Below are 17795 nucleotides of genomic sequence, written 5' to 3'. Positions count from 1 at the left end.
TTCTCTTGGTTCTATTTCATTGGTTTTTATGTCTGTCCTTATACCATAATCACACTGTTTTGACTGCTGTAGCTTGGTAGGAAGTTTTGGGGTCAGGAATTACGAATTTTAAGATCAGCTTTTCCAATTCTGAGGGGAAATATTGGAATTTTGATAGGATTACATTAAATCTGTAGATTGCTTTGGGTAGTATTGCCATCTTAACATATTAAGTTCCCTCATCCTTGAGCATGAAATATCTGTTCATTTATTTAGGTCTTCTTTAATTTCTTCAACAATGCTTTATAGTTTTCACTATAGAAGTCCTACAGTGTTTAAGTCTTGGTTAAAATTCTCCCTATTTCTTTTGAATGTTTTTCTAAATGGAATTGTTTTCATAATTTTCTTTTGAGATTGTTCATTGCTACTGTATAGAAATACAACTGATTTTTTTGCATGTTGATCTTGTACCCTGCACATTTGCTGATTATATGAATTTTTTATTTGGGGGTTTCTTTATGTGGATTTGTTAGAATTTCTGTATATAAAGATTACATCATCTGCCAGTAGAGGTAGTTTTACTTCCTTTCCCATTTGGATGCCTTTTATTTCCCTTTCCTGCCCAGCTGCCCGTAGGACTTCCAGTACAGTGTGGATTAGTGTTGGCAAACGAGCATCCTTGATTTTGAGAGAGGCATCCAGTCTCTCAGCATTGACGCTAACTGTGGGTTATCATACATGTTATTATATTGTCCTTTAGTCTGTCAAAACAGTGTATTCTGTTAGTTGATTTTATATGTTGAACCACCCTTTCCATTTCTGGGATAAATCTCACTTGGTGATGGTGTGTGATCCTTTTAATATGCTATTGAATTCAGTTTGCTAGTATTTAGTTCGAGGATATTTATATCAGTATTCATCAAGGATATTGGTTTGAGTTTTCTCATAAGGTCTTTGGCTGGCTTTGGTGTCTGGGTAGTGCTGGCCTCGTAGAATGAACTTGGAAGTCAGGCTCAGGCCATTGTGTATTGGAACCTCCTCTTGGCACTTTCTGGGGCCAGTCATACTGCTCCCCCCAAAGCCCAACATGCTGAGGTCACTTCTCAGCCTCTTCTGCACTGGACCACAATTCTGGTCACAGATTCAGTCCACCTTTGTGGAGATTCTGCTGCCCTTGACCTCCAGCTTGTGGGGTGGTGGTCTGGGGAAGAAAGGAGTCTTTACCTTGCTGACAGTGTTCCCCTATGAGCAGCATTTCACTTGTCATCCTAAAGAGCCTCTGCCATGCTCACAGGTACTGTTCCCATCTCACAAAAACTGGCCCTGGCCGGCCTCCAGCCTGTGCTTCGCTGGGTCCAGGTCCTGGTGCTGAGGAAGCAAAAGGGTTTTGTGGAAACCTGGGCTGTCTGCCCAGTGGTGTGCTCTCAACTCCCCCCGGCCTCCTCCGGGAACCACGTGTAGGTTGTGGATGGAGCAGGCAGGGCGCCCATGGGACCAGCATGGCCTTCTGCTGGTGCACGGGCAGGAGCTGCTTGGACTTGGGCCAGAACCTGGGGGCGCAGCCAGGCTAGCACTGAGGTGGCATCACCTCCGGGGCAATATTCCGCCTCTGCCTGCAGCGCCCACCTGGTGTGAAGCTGCTGCTTGGCAGGACCCCTGGGAGGTGGTCCCACACATGCACTTGAGCCTCCATACTTGGATGCCATGTTTGCAGATTTCTTGCAGATCACTGAAATTTACTTATAACTCCCAAGTCGACACTCTGCACTTTCACAGTCCTTTGCAGGCTTGTGCAGAGCAGCAAGGTATTTGAATTCGGCATGCTGGCTCCCAGTAGAGCAGGGTGTGGTAGCACCCATCCCCTTGTTTCAGCTCCCGCTATGAACGTGTGTCTTTCCCACTGTTTCTTTCTTTTTTAAAGTTACTTTTTCTTTGGCTGTGTTGGGTCTTTGTTGCTGCATGGCCTTTTCTCTAGTTACTGCGAGTGGCGACCGCTCTCTGGTTATGGTGTGCTGGCTTCTTTGCTGTGGTGACTTGTTGCAGAGCACGGGCTCCAGGGAGTGGGCTTCAGTGACGGTGGTGCACAGGCTTAGCTGCCCCACGGCCCGTGGTATGTTCCCGAAGCAGGGATTGAACTGGTGTCCTCTGCATCGCCAGGCAGGTTAACTAACTGGACCATCAGGGAAGCCCCCACTGTTGCTGAGGGCCGTGTGTTCCATGTTTTGTGCTTCTTGGTGGTGGTTTTGCTGTTTAAAGTGGGCTCTGGGCCTGGTTCTGAGAAGGCCTGGAGTATTCTAGGCATGAAGGTTGTGATGTGCCTTATGGGGAAAATACAGGCATGAGTTCTGTGTTAATGGATAAACAGTATAGGTTGAGGTGTCTTTAATCAAAAAACACATAAGACAGGGTATGTGTCGATCAGCTGACAAGCCCCACCCTGTGTTCCTCCTGAGACAGTGGCTCAGCAGCCGCCAGCCTGATGTGCCGTCTGGTCTGGCTCAGCTTGGGGCTCTGATTGACTCACAGCTGTGTAAGGCACCTCTCAGGAGCAGCGGTGCTGGGCTGTAGCAGGAAATTTGTGCATGAGTTACACTCAGACAGGAGTGGAGCCCCTGCCTGAGTGGGGAGGACACCCCAGGACACGGCCAGGAAACCATGCAGGATGGTGCACGGGCAGGGAGACCTATAGCGCCAGGCCTACTGCGGGAAGCAGGCGGGCTGGGGGCCAGGACGGAGACAGGTGTTCACAGCCCCTGGGGGCTTTGCCACTGTCCAGAGTGTAGCTGCTGGCCTCTGCCTGTATGCGGAGTATGCTAATGGATGGGTGGGGAGCGTGGGGGCTCAGGACGGTGCCTGGCGTCCCCTTGAAAGGTGACCCTGGAGTTGAATCCCTCTCCTGCTGAGGCACCACGTGACTGAGGGCCAGGCACCTCAACAGGAACACAGTGCTCCTGCTGCTTGGTGGGCACCTGTGTGGCGGCCTCAGTGTAGTGTGTCATCAAGGCCACCCTCCCACCCTTAGAAAAGGAAGCCTGTCTTTCCAGGCAGGTGCCTTGAGCTCTGGTTATTGCCACCATGGGCACAGGGAGGCCACATTTTTATGCTTGTTGCTCACGGAGGGGCGGAGAGGTGGGATGAGTCTGGCTGTGAGGCAGGCTCTCAACCCAGGCCTCAGTCCCGGGCCCACACCTGCGGCTCACCAGTATGGCTATGGTTGTGCTGTTTTTCCAGTGACGCAGTTGGGTTGGATGTGGAGTCCTGGGGCAGCGACGCGTTTGGGTTGGATGTGGAGTCCTGGGGCAGCGACGCGTTTGGGTTAGATGTGGAGTCCTGGGGCAGTGACTCGTTTGGGTTAGATGTGGAGTCCTGGGGCAGTGACACAGTTGGGTTGGATGTGGAGTCCTGGGGCGTGTGGGTTGGGTGTGGAGTCCCTGGGGCAACACGCATGTTTAGGTGGCATCCCACCTGCTCGCTGTGGCGCCAGTGCCCCTTTGCCGTCTTCCTTCTGAGACTTCTCTGCCCACTCTCAGGCTCCCTCACTGCCCAGGTCCTTTCCTTTCCTGTCACCTTTCCTAAGGGTTTGCAGATCAGTTAGTGGAAGACTGCTCAGCATGGCCTAGGAACCACACTGTGCCTGCTTGAGAATCTGGGGCCCGGGCCCCACCTACAGCCACACCTCCCATAGAGCAGGCCTTGCTGCCCTGCCCCACTGCACCAACCTGTTCTTCCAGTCACATAATTTTTTAGGCTTTGGCCATTTGTCCTGCTGCTGCTTCTGCTGCTAAGTCGCTTCAGTCGTGTCCGACTGAGCGACCGCATAGACGGCAGCCCACCAGGCTCCCCCATCCCTGGGATTCTACAGGCAAGAACACTGGAGTGGGTTGCCATTGCCTTCTCCAGTGTATGAAAGTGAAAAGTGAAAGTGAAGTCACTCAGTCGTGTCTGACTCTTAGCGACCCCATGGACTGCAGCCCACCAGGCTCCTCCGTCCATGGGACTTTCCAGTACCAAGAGTACTGGGGTGGGGAGGGGGTGCCTTCTCCGATTTGTCCTGACTTACCATTAGCTCCATTCTGCTCTGAATCATTGCTACATCCTCCTGAAACAGCAATTTTATTCAAGCCAGAATTTTGTGGGACGTCTCCCAAACTTGCCAGGGCTTTGACTCCGCATGGACTGCAGCAGTGATGTGTGCGTCCTGAAGAACCCGGCTTCACTGCAGTGCTGCCCCCGCACCACACGGGTCCTTATTTCTGAAAGTGACGCAGCAGTCACTCTCAAGAGATGACAGCGGAGATGGCTGGAAGCCCCATGTTAACCAGGTCCAGCTGCCAGCCCCTTTGTTCCCTGAAGACACGATCATATGAATTTTCCTATGCAAAAGCATACCGGGAATTTAAGTGGAATGGCTTTGAACCTGGAGCTGAGGACGGGGGCGCTGGAGTCCTGGCGGTGCTGGACTCCCCTTTCTTTGACCTCAGTGTGTGTTCTGTGGCTTCCCATCTGTTCCATTTTGCAGACTGCCCCCTACCCCCGTCTCTTCACTTAGCTTCAAGTTCCATTTCTTGGGAGGAAATTCTGTCGTCCCCCTGTGCTAGCTAAAGCGATCTATTAGAAGACCTAGTCATAAAGCTTGGTGTAAAGCCCTTATGCTTATGCAACATGTAGAGCAAACTGTCATGAGCTACCGCAGCGGTAACATCAAGTTACTAGCATCAGGGAGGCGAGACAGCACACACGTCCCTGCTGGGACTCGGGCCTGCTCGTGAGATGAGGTCGCTGTTCAGGGTCTTCGTGTGCACGTCACTCTCCATATGGCCGCCTGCTGCCACGGTCCTAAACCTCCCTTTGGGCGCAAAGGGACTGGGTAGGGGGGCAGGGGTCTTCCTGGACAGGATGCTGCCTCTCCAGGTCGCTCCTCCAGCACACACCCTGCCCCACCCCCACCCCCGCTGTGGTAAATAGCCCAGGCCCAGTCTGCCTTCCCACTTGGAGGAAGAGCACTTCTAGGTGTGGGATGACCTTCTTCGGTTCATCCCTTGCGGTTTGGTTATGCAGAGCATGAGGCAGGCGTGATCAGAGGTGGAGGAGGCCCTTGTGCCAGCGGGAGTCCAGGTGGAGGAAGGGCCTCTCGGTGATGAAGACCAGAGAGAGGATGGGCTTGGGTGGAGGGGTATGGGGAAGCCAGCCTAGGGCTCGCTGGAGGTCCCTCCCCTGACAGACTTGGAGCAGGATGTGGCTCAGATGCAGGCTTAGCTTGATACAACCCAGTCCCCTCCTGGGCTCAGGGGCCCTGCATCGAGGAGAAGCCAGCAGCAGCCCCTTGGCCAAAACAGTAAAGCCATCTGCCTCAGGCCTCCGCCCTCCCCACTTCCCACTTCAGCAAGGCAGCCCACTATTGGAAGCAATAAACAGATGCTGTGCATTCACAGAAAGACTTGCTGTTCGCACAGTTAACATGAGGTGGGGTCTCTGATGCCCAGGGGCCTGGCAGGGACAAGCGTCCGCCCAGACGCGCAGGCTCTGACCCACTGTCTCTCCGCAGCAGCAGCGAGCCCCCTGCACATGCTGGCGACACATGCCTCCGCCTCCGCCTCCCTGCCCACCAAGCGCCAGAGCGGCGAGCCCGCGGAGCAGCCGGAGCTGAAGCGGGCCAAGACGGAGGACGGCGAGGGCCTCGTCATCGCCCTGAGTGTGGACGCGCCGCCGGCTGCCACGCGGGAGAAGGGCGTCCAGAACTAGCAGCCGGGAGAGCATTTCTCACTTTAACGTCAACTCTGTGGTGCCAAAAGGAGACACTGCCTCTCACCGACGCTCGGAGCGTGTTCCCTCGGTGGGTAGAGGGCCCTGCGGTTGGACTTCACCTCAGCACTGGAAACACAAACCCAGGTGGCCTTAAAACTCCTTAAGTTAAAAGACTGAAGTCACCCCTGAACATCAGAACCACAAACAGCAAAGCCGGGCTCCGGCATGTCTCCCCGCCCAGTGTTCAGCTCAGCTCCCAGTAGAGACTCACGGTCCTGCCCAGGGAGGACACGCCCGGTGCGAGCGGACCTGCTGGGCCTGGGCCGGAGCCACCCCACCGCCCGCTGCCAGTAGACAAGACAGTATTTTGTTGTTCACATGTGGAATTAGAATATTTTGAGGTGTACTTTCTTTCTTTACAAAATAATGGGGTCTTTGACATTTCAGATCACTCCATTTCTACTCTGGAAATTTTGGAATCACACAGGACCTTTTGTGTGGATTTCATTTGGGGAGAAGAAACAACGTAGTTTTGTTTGTTTTTGTTGTTTGTTTTCAGCCTATGGAATGATTTACTTTTGTCTGTCCTGTTTAAGTCAGATGGAGCTACTTGACATCTGCAAATTTCCCATGTTAGAGCAGTTACCTGATGAATTTAATCCTCCTCCATTTCCATGTGTAGGACGGACATACAGACGGACACCCGCGGGCCACTTGTAACCCTGACGGAAAGCGCTGCCAGGCTCCTGGAGCTGCACTTACCCATTTCTCTTTCTTGCTACTTTTTGTTGTTTGTTTCTTTGTGTTGACTTTGTCCCTGGCGTAATTTTCCACTCTGAGTAAAACAAATCTCCTACGTATTGTGTATGTTTAAAACGACAGAACTGTTACTTCGTCATTTGGAAAAAAGATTCAACCTTTTATCACACCTTTTTCAAACAAAGGCCACAGATTTCTCCGTGACGCGTTCACTATTCTAGGTGCCGTCGCCATCTCTTGGCATCGTCCAGCCGGCCAGCCGCCCGGTAATGTTGCGGTTTGCCCCACTCACGGCAGGAGCAGCTGCTGGGGTGGAACAGAAGCTGCCTGTAAACACAAGGGTCTGGGAAGCAAGCACCCTCCGTCCGGTAAGCATTGGAAACACCTAGGTTGCTTTTTGATTTGTAATAGGAAATTCCCCTCAACCTTTTAGAACTGAATCTAATACTAAGGCTGATCTCTCTCCTATAAAAAATAAAAGCGAGAGAAAAGGAAACAAAGGTGAGAGAATGAAAAGTCGGAGGCCCCCTCGGCCTCAGCCTGCGTTTCTCTGGAAGAAAGCCACTCACCTTTCCAGAGGTTTCTGGGGTCAGAGCTGAGCAGCATGCAAACAGAAAGAGGGCTCTGGCCTTATTGTGAATTTTTAAATGTCATCATCATAACGTTATTTATTTAAATGTAGTTATTTTGGTATTTAATTTTTTTTAAAGAGAGAAAAAAGAAAAAAAAAAAAACCCTGTATTTTCCTGGTGGAATGAAATGGCTCAGAATGGTATATTTAGGCAATTTTAAAACATTTATTATTTACCTAAAGACCAAATATGATAAATCTGTTCTAAGTATTGTGTGTCAATCCACGGTATGGAGCTGTCACAATGTTATTGCAGATAATGCATATTAAAATTATGAAATTATTGCACACTAGCTGGATTTATAACTCAGCCATTTAAAAAAATAAAAACAAAACCATCATGTGAATGAGACCACGTGTGTGACAGTAGCAAAATCTAACTTGCAGACTGAAGCACGGACGGATCAGAGCACCTCAGGGTAGCTGTCTGTCTGCATCTCCCAGGCACTGTACAGATACCTTGGAATGTATATTTTTATTTGTCTTTTTACACAGAAGGTTTGCAATTTGAAAAATAATTCAGATGTGCTGTGTCCTGTTTGTGGGGTCGGGTCACTCCACTGAGTGCTCCAGACCCGCCAGTCATGGGCCACTGCAGCCCCCTGGCCGGGAGCTCTGGGGAGGTGAGTGGACAAGACCACCTTGGGAGGGAGACGGCTCAGGCCACACTAAGCAGATGCCTCGTGTGTTGCCCAGGAGACCACCTCCACCACCACCCTGAGAGACCCTGGTAGACTTGCCCTGTGTAAGCCCAGTCTATCAGTTGATGATTTCTGAGCCTAAAATGTAGACTTTTGGGGTTTGGAGGGATTTCTGCTGGGTTTATAGGTAAGAAAAGTACCCTGCTTTCAAATCTAAAGGGAGAAGGATAGTTTTTGCTACCAGGAGCTAAAGCATGTCTTTTTCAAAGGCAAGGCGTTCTCTTTCCTTTTTCCTGTTGTCTTGTCTCATTCATTGGCACATAGATATTTAAGAATATCAAGGAAAAGGCAGGGGGGAAAGACATAGATTAACTGTCCATGTCCTGGGCAGTTTAAAATGTTTGAATTTAGCTGTGAATTCCCTTCAACACCTGGGAGTCACTGAGCTTGTGTCCTTGTGGCCCCACTTGATGCCTGGTGCTATGTCAGCAGTCACATTGCGTTTAACTCCCGCCCAGCAGTCCACTGGTGGTTCCTAAATGAGTCATTTCAGAAAGTCTCTGCTTTGTCCTTTGCCAAACTTCCGAGCTCCCTCAGGGATGACAGACTTCATTTCAGCAGCGCCGCCCCGAACCAGACAAAAGTACAAAAGGGAAACTCTCACGTGAGCCAAGTGATGTGGCGTATCCCAGGGTGTCCGCGCATGATTTAGGGTTGATCTTCCCCTCGTGTCCGTGGAGTCTCCACTCAGACAGTTGAGCTCCTTAAATGCATCACCCCTCACATCGTCCTCTCCTAGAACAGCAGAGTAGGCGAGGCCACGGTCGGAAGGGGGTGGGGCGTGTCAGGACTTGGGATTTCTGTGCTATGTGACTACAAGGAGACAAGTGACAATCTTCAAGTCCTAACCTCCACTATTCTAGAAAGGATAGTGCTGATTTGTGTGCAAAGGTTTGAAATTTTAAAAGTACCAAGTTCCTGAAATTCAATAAAATATTTTTATTAATTTTAATTGAATACAGAGTATCATTGTCATTTTGATAAGCTTAAGCAGGCACTGCTTTTTTATATGCTCTTTTCCGAGCACGCCAAAGGCCTAGGTAGCACTGGAGCGCCTGTGCCAAGACACTGCTGTGACAACAGCAGAGCAGGCGCCTTGCCTCCACCAGGAGAGAGGGGGCACTGAGTGTCTGCATGGGCAAAGGGAGCTGGGTCACAGGCAGTGCTAACAAAGACTCGCTGGCTTTTATCCATCCTGTCGGAGTTTTAAAACTAACTTTGAGGTTATGGTGTAGCTGCCATTTCTTCTGATTTGCTCCTGAGCCTGAGTGAGATACATTCTCCCGTGAGATGGAAATTGTGTCTAAATTTAGAGGCACACGGGTACTCCAGTCCCCAAGTCACTGTTAACACTTAGATTGTCCAGCTACCGAAAAGTCTGTGGCACAGATTGCTGATGTCCTAAGGGATAGGAGGAGAAAGGAATACTGAAATGACGCCATAAAGGCCTCTTTGGGAGATAACTGAACCTCAAGGACAGAGTTCACAGGGAGTTTTGTTCTTGACATTCATGTCCTAATGTAAAAACAGTTCATATTAGCATAAAAGAACTGTTCCTCATGTACTGAGACAGTCTTTCCCAACTAACGGAAGCATCCCTAAATATTTTTTCGGATCTGTTGTCCATGTTGTATTAATAGATGCTTTAGGATGTGTTAGGTCTTACCTCCCCCTTCTCACTCAGGAAAAGCTACTCCGATAGTTATTAGGGTCACCTTGTTGAAGTTAAACTGAGTCAAATAAGAGGGGACAGGTATCTTAGAGAATAACCTACCTTTACCCAAGGAAAAGATGTTATAAGGGACTGACCTGGTGGTCAACTGGCTAAGACTCCCAAAGCAGGGGGCCTGGCTGCTGTTCCTGGTTTGGTCCCACATGGCATAACTAAGTTCGCATGCCACAACTAAGACCCGGCGCAGCCAAATTAATTACATACTTTTTAGGAAAGATGTTGAAGGAAGCCTTTAGGTATAGGAAACAATTCAGTTAACTGATAAGAGTTTCTTCATGTAGCAAAAGCCAAGCTATTGTGAGGAGGCCCACATTCAGGCCATATTTTGTCTGTAAGGAAGACATCGAGGGGCATTCCCTGGCACCCAGTGGTTAGCACTCCACGCTTCCACTGCCAGGGGCACAGGTTCAGTCTCGTCACTGAACCGAGATCCCGCATACAGTGTGGCGCAGCCCAGGCAGGAGGAGGAAGGGCAGGCATTGGGGCGTGTCATGACTCTGTGTGGTCACCATATAGTAAGTTGAGGCCTGAACATGGAAGGTAAAGGAATCCGTAGTTTGGAGTGGTTTCCATGGTGGCCTGCTGGCCAGCACTTCCCGTAGGTCTTTGTGGAACACTGTGCTAACGTGACACGTCTCTCGCAACCTCTCCTCCACGTTTATATGCACAGCAGTACAAAATTAGATTTTAACATGGGTCTCAGGTGACCTCCGATGAGATGACTAAAGCTGCAGGCACAAAATTTCTGATTTTAGAAATGTCCTGAGGTCCCACACTCTTCCCTATGTCTCAACCATTGGCTGAATAAAGCATCTATCACATCTCTGATAAAAGAAACAGGAGCAGGAGTATTGAAACTAAGAACCACCAGTGTGGTGACCATTTTCTTGAATTTTTCTTCCCCCTTGTGTCTCCTAGTGTAGACTCCAGGACAGCCTGAATATAAGAGCTGCATCTTAGGAATGAACAGAATACCCAAGAGAAGCCCTCTCCCCATGAGGAAAGGGGGGACCCCTGTGGGACATGGGGAGGGGTGTCACAAAACTCTATTTGTAAGCAGTAGCCCTGGAGATACTGAGGACTCAGAAGAGGAGCCAGGCAAGGGGACTCCTTTCTAGTCCAGAGAAGGCCAGGGAGGGGGAGGGTAGAAGTACTTTTCTTTGGCCCCAAGAAGTGTACAACATCACACACAGCTTTTTAGCCAAAGGCCAGAAAAGGGTACCTGGGAGACAGGACATTAGAGAAAGACTCCCTATGGCTAAGTATGGCATTCTGGGCTCACCCTCAGCTGCACACACCTGGAATTGACCTTGAGGAAGCAAAGCAAAGGCTTTATTAATTGAACAAACTCCCATAAAGATTGGCCCCAGATAGCACTGCAGAGCTTGGCAAACAACTAACGCCAAACTACAGCCTACCGAGGGCAGGTCAACGTGTTTAGTCTGAATCTAGCTAGGTTATCTGCCTGCTTAGAAAAAAAAAAGATTCTACATTCACTAGAGGATGTAAACAGGACTCAGATTCATAAAACGAACAATGTCCAGAATGCACAAAAATCTCTTTGTGCCAGGAAAATCTCTTAAGGGGAAAGAAAGTTAACATGTCAGTTGAAGTATGTTGGAATAATTGGAAAAGGACATCAGCTTTCTATGGCTGTAATTATTGTAACCAAACTCCAAAGTAAAGGCAGATGCTCTTGAAATGAACCAAGAGCTACAGAACTTAAAAATAACAACAACGAAAATAATAATAACAAAAAGTCCAGTGGATCAACAGAAAGATGGCTTGGAAACAAACCTTAGGCTCAGGGACCCGTGAGATAATATAAAAAGGTCTAATATACACTGGCTTAGTGAATTTCCGGTAAGAGGAGGAAGACATCAATGCTTCAAACATATTTTTTAAATTAATGCCTGAAAATGTCCCAGATATAATTCTAAAGATTGACAGAGTTTCAAATAGGATATACCCAAAGAAAAACCATGTCAAGGCATTACCACTGGCCATGAAACAAGACATTTTATCTGGAAAGCAGCCAAAGAAAAGTAACTCGTGGCATACAGAGTAACAGTAATCTGAATACAAATTTCTCATCAGAAACCATGGAGGCCATATGCCTAGAAAATTTTCAAAGGGCTGAAAGTAACTGTCAATCTAGAATATTATATCCATAGAAAATATCAGGAGTGCAGATGAAAAGATATTCTTAGATGAAAGAAAATTGAGAGAATTCCTAACCAGTAGAGACGCTCAAAGAGAAATGCTAAAGGACATTCTTCAGGCAAAAAGTAAGTAATAGCAGAGAGAAACCTTGGAATGAAGGAAGAGATCAACAGAAATGGTAAATATTTGGGGAAATAGAATAGTTTTTCCTCTTAAATTCTTTAAAATATCCTAACCTTCCAATGTAAAAGGTTTAAGATTGTCAGGGTTTTCAGTGTATATACATAATATGCATTGATGAAAGTACAGTGTAAAGGAGGAAGGCAAAGGCCTATAGGTCTCTAGATTTCTATATTGAAATGGTAAAACATTCTGAAGTAGACTGAAAAGCTAGCTTTTTGTGCCACAGTCCCTGGTGCAATCACTAATAACAAAGATAAAGGAAAAATCCAATAGGCAAATTAAAATGGAATGCTAAATTTTTCTTGAAATAACACAAGGCAGAGAACAGGAAACCAAGGTGGAGGGGAAAAGCAACAATAATATGGTAGGATCTTATCTATATGTTGTCTACAAGAAACTAAATATGAAGACATTTCATATAGATTAAAAGTAAATAAACAGGAAAAGATAACCATGCTAACAGTAATCAAAGTAAGAGTAGTTTTTCTGTTTTGGCCACACCACGTGCCTTATGAGGTCTTAGTTCCCCAACGAGGGATTGAACGCTCAGCAGTGAAAGCACAAAGTCCTAACCAGTGGACCGCCAGGGAATTCCCAGGAGTAGTTGTTTTATTTTCAGACAGAGCAGACTTCAAACCAAGGAAAGTTATCGCCAATAAATGGCACTGTGTCATGATAAGAGGAGCAATTCTTCAAAACACCATTAATTAAATGAAGCAAAAGCTGACAGAACTAAAACAGATAAATCCGCATTACATTTTGACACTTCAACACTCAGCTCTAGGTGACTGATAAATAAGTAGACAGAAAGCAAGTCTGTAAGCCCTGAGCAACCCCAGTCAATGTAACTGTGATTGACGGAGTGTTCTACTCAACAGAATACACATTCTTTTCACATGCACATGGGACATTTCACCAATATATACCAAATCTTGGGTAATGAAACAAATCTTTACAAGATTTAATTAAAACCATACATAGTATGTATGCTCTTTGACAATTAGGGAAATCAAACGAAATCAATAATAAAGGTATTTTTAAAATTCTCAAATGTTTGCGGATACTGGAAAAAACTTCATTTTTGATCTGCACAGCACACAGCATGTGGGATCATAGGTCCCCGGACCAGGGATTAAACCCCTGTGCCCTGTAGTGGACGTGTAGAATCTTAACCACTGGACCACAAGGGAAGTCCCATAGACAACAGATTTTGAGATAATCCATGATTCAAAGAGGAAGTCTTAGAAATTAGAAAACTGTAGCAGAATGAACATGAAATATATCAAATTTGTGAAAACAGCTAAGAGTTCATAGGAAATTTCATAGCACGAAATGCTTATAGAAGAGAAAACCTAGAATTTAGTCATCTACAGTTCTACCTTAAACTAGAAAAGAATGAACTAAACCCACAGCAGTCAATATAATTGAAAAGGGGGATAAGAAAAATATCAATGAAATAAAAACTGATTCTTTGCAAAGAAAAAAATTAGCAGATTAACTCCATCTGGAACGACCAAGGAAAAGACACAGATGACCAGGGGGCTGTTGTGATGCCCTCCAGTGATAGCAGCAATATTGGTGATCACCCAGATGTGGAAACATTCCAAACATACTCAGTAGGTGAAGGAATAAACAAGCTATGCTTGTTAAGTGGAGCCCCACTTGGCAATCAAAGGAAGAAGCTATTGAAACAACTGGTGAATCTCAGAGGCATTTCCCACAGAATGAAGACTAGACTCAAGATGCAGACTGCATGCTGGGGGTTGAACTGTACCCCCTCCCCGCTAAATATGCTCAAGTCCTAACCCTGGTTGGGACAGATCAGTGGAGAAAGGAAGGATGTTTGTGTTTGCTAGAGGCTGTAGGTGGGGAGAATGGGGGCTTCGGTATTGGATGATGGAAGGTTCTGGAACTAGGGAAACTGCACGACACTGTGAACATAGGTACTCAGTGCCGTGAACTGTGCTCTGTAAACTGGTCTAAATGGTCTATTTTATGCATACTGTATGACTTCTAAAAGTTTTACCTGGAAGAAGGTGGGGGTGAAAAATATGTGATGAGCTTAAAGATCTGACCCAACACAGCTGCTGAGCAAAACAAGGGGTTGAAGGGTTCAGGGGTTGGAGTGCAAAGGAGAGTGGAGCTTAACCCGTGTTCTGCCCAGGATCCCTGGGGAATTTGCTAAAGGAGGAAGCAAATTCATCTGCTCAACACCAGCCCCAAAGGTGGCTGCTGCATGTGACCGAGTCAGGCACACCTAGGCCTTGAAATGACTGCAGAAACTGGGATGCAAAGGCTGTGTGTGTCTGCCCTTCCCCACATCACAACTGAAAGCACCCTGAAGAGGAATTTTATAGAAAATGGCTCCAGCTGGATTTTCTTTGGAGCCTCAATCAAAACAGACTATACTGGTCGTTGTGTACAGAGCAGATTCGGGAGACTGCCTGACCTCTTACAGACATCTGGCCCCTGCCCCCAGTCTTGATCCCGACTGGGCTGCAATGGAATTAATCTCCCTGAAGCTGTGAGGTTGCTTGGCGGGTACTTCAGGTGCCTGACAGCTGTTCCATCCTCCCTTGTGGACCATTTTCGGAAGGCTTTGAATGGTGTCCTCCAAGACACAGGCTGACCTTCAAAAGAGCGGATGTTAGAATGATTTTAACTTGAAGAGCTCTTCAATGGAGGAACAGGAGACCACTCTCTTCTTGGAATTAGAAAAGTAGTTTGTAGTAGTTAGGAAAGTCTTATTCTTGCTCACAGTGTTAAGATGGTCTGACTATTCAGGGCTGGACTGGTAGCGGTGTCAATCCGCAATCTCAAGGCCACGTCCAGCAGGCACTGGGAAGACAGACACTGTCAGCACAGACGCTGTCCCCTGGGCGTGGCAGACCCAAGTCCAGCCCCTCTTGTATGTGTCAGAACAGCAGGAATCACTGTGATTTTCTGGAGTCACACGTCTGCTCTGGAGATCAAGATATCTTCTTCTGTAGCACCTGCCCAGGAAAGTAACTGGCCCTTTGAGGTAACTAGCCCTCATCAGTTCACACCCCCCAGAAGACAAACTCACCGTCACACAGACGGTACTCGATGACCCAGGATGAGGACTCTACACAGAGTCTATGATATTCTGCCAGCATCTGTGGGCAGCACAATCAGAACAGACGCCTAGGTGAAAACAGCCTTTATTCATGGTGACATTTCTCACAGATAAAATATATATAAATTTCACTAGGTGTTGCCACAGATCTTTTTTGTAAAAATCCACTGTATGTTTCTATTTTGGTGGCTGTGGTATAAATACTTTTTAAATGGATGCCAAAACTATAAAATTACTAACCCGAAATCCATGATGCCAAAATGTGGCAAGGACTGTATAAGAAAATTACAGACAAGTATTTCTCATACACATATACACATACAAATCCTTAAATATACTGCAAGTCAGATTTGGCAATAACTAATAATATCTGAATAACAAGAGAAGGACAACGCGCCATGACCCAGGTGGGGTTTATCTCAGGATTGCAGAGTTGGTTGAACCCTCAGAAATCAATGTGATTCACCATGTGAACAGAGCAGGAAACCATCTTACAAAACCACGTACCCATCTGCAGCAGCATGAAGCTGAGCACTCACACCTCCTTCGACTCGGTGCTCTCAGCAGCTCATCTGCCCTCCTCTCCTCTCGACCCCACCCAGCTGCATTACGGGGCACCACCGTTCAGGTGGGTCCAGAGCCCTGAAATGCTTTAAAGTGAAAAGACCCTGCAATCTTCAGAGAAACGTAACAGAATCCACAACATACATACCATTTCCAACATTCAAGATACAAGCCCACAGTACTAGGACACAGTTTACTATGACTAGTACACAGAAGAAAAGAAAATCGACGAAGACCTGCTTTGAGAAGATCCAAACGGAAGAATGACCAAAGGTTTTAACTCCTGTACTATATGTATGCACAAGGATGTAAAAATTGTTCACGTGCGTGAGCAAATGAAAAAGCTTAGTTAAGGATTAGAAACTAATTTTAGATTCATCTAAAGTTTAAAGTATATTGTAAAGTCTTTAAAGAAGAGTGGGCAGTAATAGGTCCTTTAGTGGTATTCAATGACATGATCCTATTTTTTTAAACAGGAAAAAATACTTGAAGAACTGTATGAACAGCCTTAATAATCGAGTGAGATAACAGAAGGTGTTATGCATGTGTACTGGAATCCCAACAAGAAAGAGACAACAGCAGAAGGCTTATTTGAGGGAACAGCTAGGAAATCCCACATAAATCTCGACTCAAGCAGCTTAGCAAGCCCTGTGCATGATAAACGCAAAGAAAACCAAATGTAAACATACCATAGTTTCCAAGCTGTAATTCCATAAAACAATTCTTATCCTCTTGAAACAGAGGACATGGGAAGGACAAAAGGAAGACTCACAGCTTCTTTCCACACAGGCTGAATGGCTTTGCCATTAAAACAAGCAAACGTGAATGACAGTGCTTACTGTGTTCTCTGTGACATTACATTACCGCTGGGGAGAAAATACTTAGCACATCCTGATACATTCTGTCCCTCAGCTCTTCAGAAACAGAAGCAATCATTTTTGAGTTTTTGGAATTCCACTAAAATTTCATTTTTACCTATTATTCCATTTGCTTTAATCTGGGGGGCGGGGGGGGGGAATGCTTGAGATCCCCAGAGCCATATAACCAGAACACAGTTCTTCATGGAGCAGTGCAGGAAGTCCCCGGGTGATAAACGCATCAGGTGGTAGATGGGACTATAGTAGGGCAACTGCGCAATTTTCATCCAGAGTAGAAAAGAGCGCTCAGGTGGATGAGACACCACAACCTGGCACAGGAAGAGGGGTTGAGTCACCCTTGGCTTGAGCAGTGCCTGACCATCTGGTGCAGAAACATGAGGCCCTTTCCTCATTACATGCTGGGCAATCAGACCCAGACTGAAGGATGAAAACAAGACCCGTACATTGAACCCAGTGAGAAGCGTTTTAATCACGAGCCAATACTAGAAACCATAAGGGAAATAGGCTGAGCAATCAAGACTATGTAAAGATTCAAGATACACAGCAACGTAAAACCCCTCAAACTGAAACAAACACAAAGTGAAAAAAATGACATGGGGTGATTAAGGTCCTTATAAATAAAATACACCAACAGGAAAATAACCAAAGGCATGAGTAAGCAATATACAAAGTAATTTCACATGGCCAGCAAATGTATTCCAAAACGCTCAACCTGGCTAAAAATCAGAGATCTTTTTTCTCCATCAAAGATTAAAAAGCTTGTGCTCAGAGCCTTCTGGTGAGGATGAGGTGCTGGTTATTGAAGTTGACACAATCATGGCAGGCATGATACATCTTACACATATAGATGCTCTGGCCTGGCAATTCCAGTTCTAGTATCCAAAGAAATAGGTGGACAAGTGTGTAAACATGTATGCACAAGGATTTCCATTTCCAAAATGTTTATAAAAGCGAAAAATACAAGTAGGCATCTTTGGGCAATTATAGTACATCCTGACATTCTTAATTGTGAAATGTTAAAAGAATGGTCCCAATAATGCGATTGAGAGTCACAGACGTCACCCCCGAAGGCACGGGGGTTCCAAAGGTCATCGTCTCTGGAGATGGCAACTCAGGGTGATGTTGATTCCCACTTCATATTCTTCTATATGTTCACCTTACAATGAACATTTTGTATTGTGATTAGTGTTTTTTGATCCATTCTGAAGACCAAAATTTGAGCACAAGTTCCAAAAACACTAAAATTGATGAAATACTTTTTACAGAAAGAAAAGAGGCCAGGGACCAAGATGTGTGAAATCACCTACAAGTTTGGTTTGGTTGCAGAAAGGAAATGCAAACATGAGAAGCTTTGGTCTCACAA

At 46.5% G+C, this 17795-nt stretch overlaps 1 protein-coding gene across 1 annotated transcript in view; it reads left to right on the top strand.

The window, feature by feature from the left end:
• The window catches only part of FOXK2 (forkhead box K2), a 51298-nt gene extending 42587 nt beyond the window's left edge, over nucleotides 1-8711 (top strand). The window contains exon 9 of the mRNA XM_068977008.1: nucleotides 5525-8711. Within this exon, the coding sequence (XP_068833109.1) occupies nucleotides 5525-5721 (197 nt within the window). The 3' untranslated portion in view covers nucleotides 5722-8711. The remainder of the gene's footprint in view (nucleotides 1-5524) is intronic.
• Nucleotides 8712-17795: the final 9084 nt, after the last annotated feature.

The sequence above is a fragment of the Capricornis sumatraensis genome, chromosome 8, assembly GCF_032405125.1.
Source record: "Capricornis sumatraensis isolate serow.1 chromosome 8, serow.2, whole genome shotgun sequence".
In the NCBI taxonomy this organism is placed as follows: Eukaryota; Metazoa; Chordata; class Mammalia; order Artiodactyla; family Bovidae; genus Capricornis; species Capricornis sumatraensis.
The sequence above is the reverse complement of the archived record's forward strand: the minus strand, read 5'-3'. Positions and strand labels throughout refer to the sequence as shown.